The sequence below is a fragment of the Morus notabilis genome, unplaced genomic scaffold (genome assembly GCF_000414095.1).
Source record: "Morus notabilis unplaced genomic scaffold, ASM41409v2 C11342814, whole genome shotgun sequence".
NCBI classification, from domain to species: domain Eukaryota; kingdom Viridiplantae; phylum Streptophyta; class Magnoliopsida; order Rosales; family Moraceae; genus Morus; species Morus notabilis.
In genome coordinates, this window is record NW_010385685.1 from 1 (window position 1) to 917 (window position 917).

Here is a 917-nt window from a genome sequence, read left to right on the forward strand (position 1 = left end):
ATTTTTGTCATGAGCAAATGGATGATACCCTCTGTAGGGACCCGGATGCCCATCAGGCCTTAGCAACGAAAGCGGGTTTACATCGAGGAGTTTCAGATTCACCCCATTAGCAGATGCCTTTTCTGTTACATTCTTGAATTCTTCCAATTCGATATCACGCAGAATCCTGTGTATGTCCTTCAGTTGAAACTCACCTTCTTTAGCTGGAGATGTCCTCTTGCACGTCCCACCATTAGACCACTCCCCGTTCTCAAAATGATCTGGCGTTGACGTCCTAAAGAGAATTGAGCCTTTGTGGCCAGATGTTGCTATGTAGTTCATAACAAATCTCAGTGCTTTGCGGTAAGCAAAATCGAAACCCAACTCCTCGAAGTTCCTTTTAGGACAGTAATGGCAGCCCACCACTTCATTGTTCTCATAGTAGATTGAAGATTTGAGAAACCATTTCCCAGTTGAGATTATCATGTAGTCCAAGTTCTGGTAAAGATCGGTCCATTTACTGTCAAGTTTGTCAAGATGCAGCTTGACTTCAGATGTTGAAACACCGTTATAATCTTCGAAGATGGCAGCTCTTACAAGAAAAGGAGACCAAATAACAGAGATAGTCAAATTATATGTGCGAAAGTGCCATCTTCTGGACTTATATTCCTTGTCATGGTAGACATCAATGGGTCGTTCCACCTGAAGGGCACACAAGATATATAATGAAAAGTCTATTTCAAAAAGGATCGGAATTTGGGACAGATTACATTTCCTACATCGCGTTGGCTGAAAATAAATATCTACCATGACGACACAAACAGCATTGTCTTTAGAATATCACTCGTCATTGTTATTAGAGAACAAAAACAAAAACAAATGCAGGCTCCAAATTCATCTTTTGCAATTGGAAAGAAGACCCTTTTTTTTTTTTTTTT

At 40.2% G+C, this 917-nt stretch overlaps 1 protein-coding gene across 1 annotated transcript; it reads right to left on the minus strand.

Moving 5' to 3' along the window:
- Positions 1-3: 3 nt before the first annotated feature.
- On the minus strand, positions 4-789 carry LOC112094948 (protein trichome birefringence-like 24; the record flags this gene model as incomplete). Its single annotated transcript, XM_024176646.1, has 1 exon — positions 4-789. A coding segment is annotated over exon 1 (786 nt), but the record flags the coding sequence as incomplete, so codon positions are not given.
- Between the last annotated feature and the right edge of the window lie 128 nt (positions 790-917).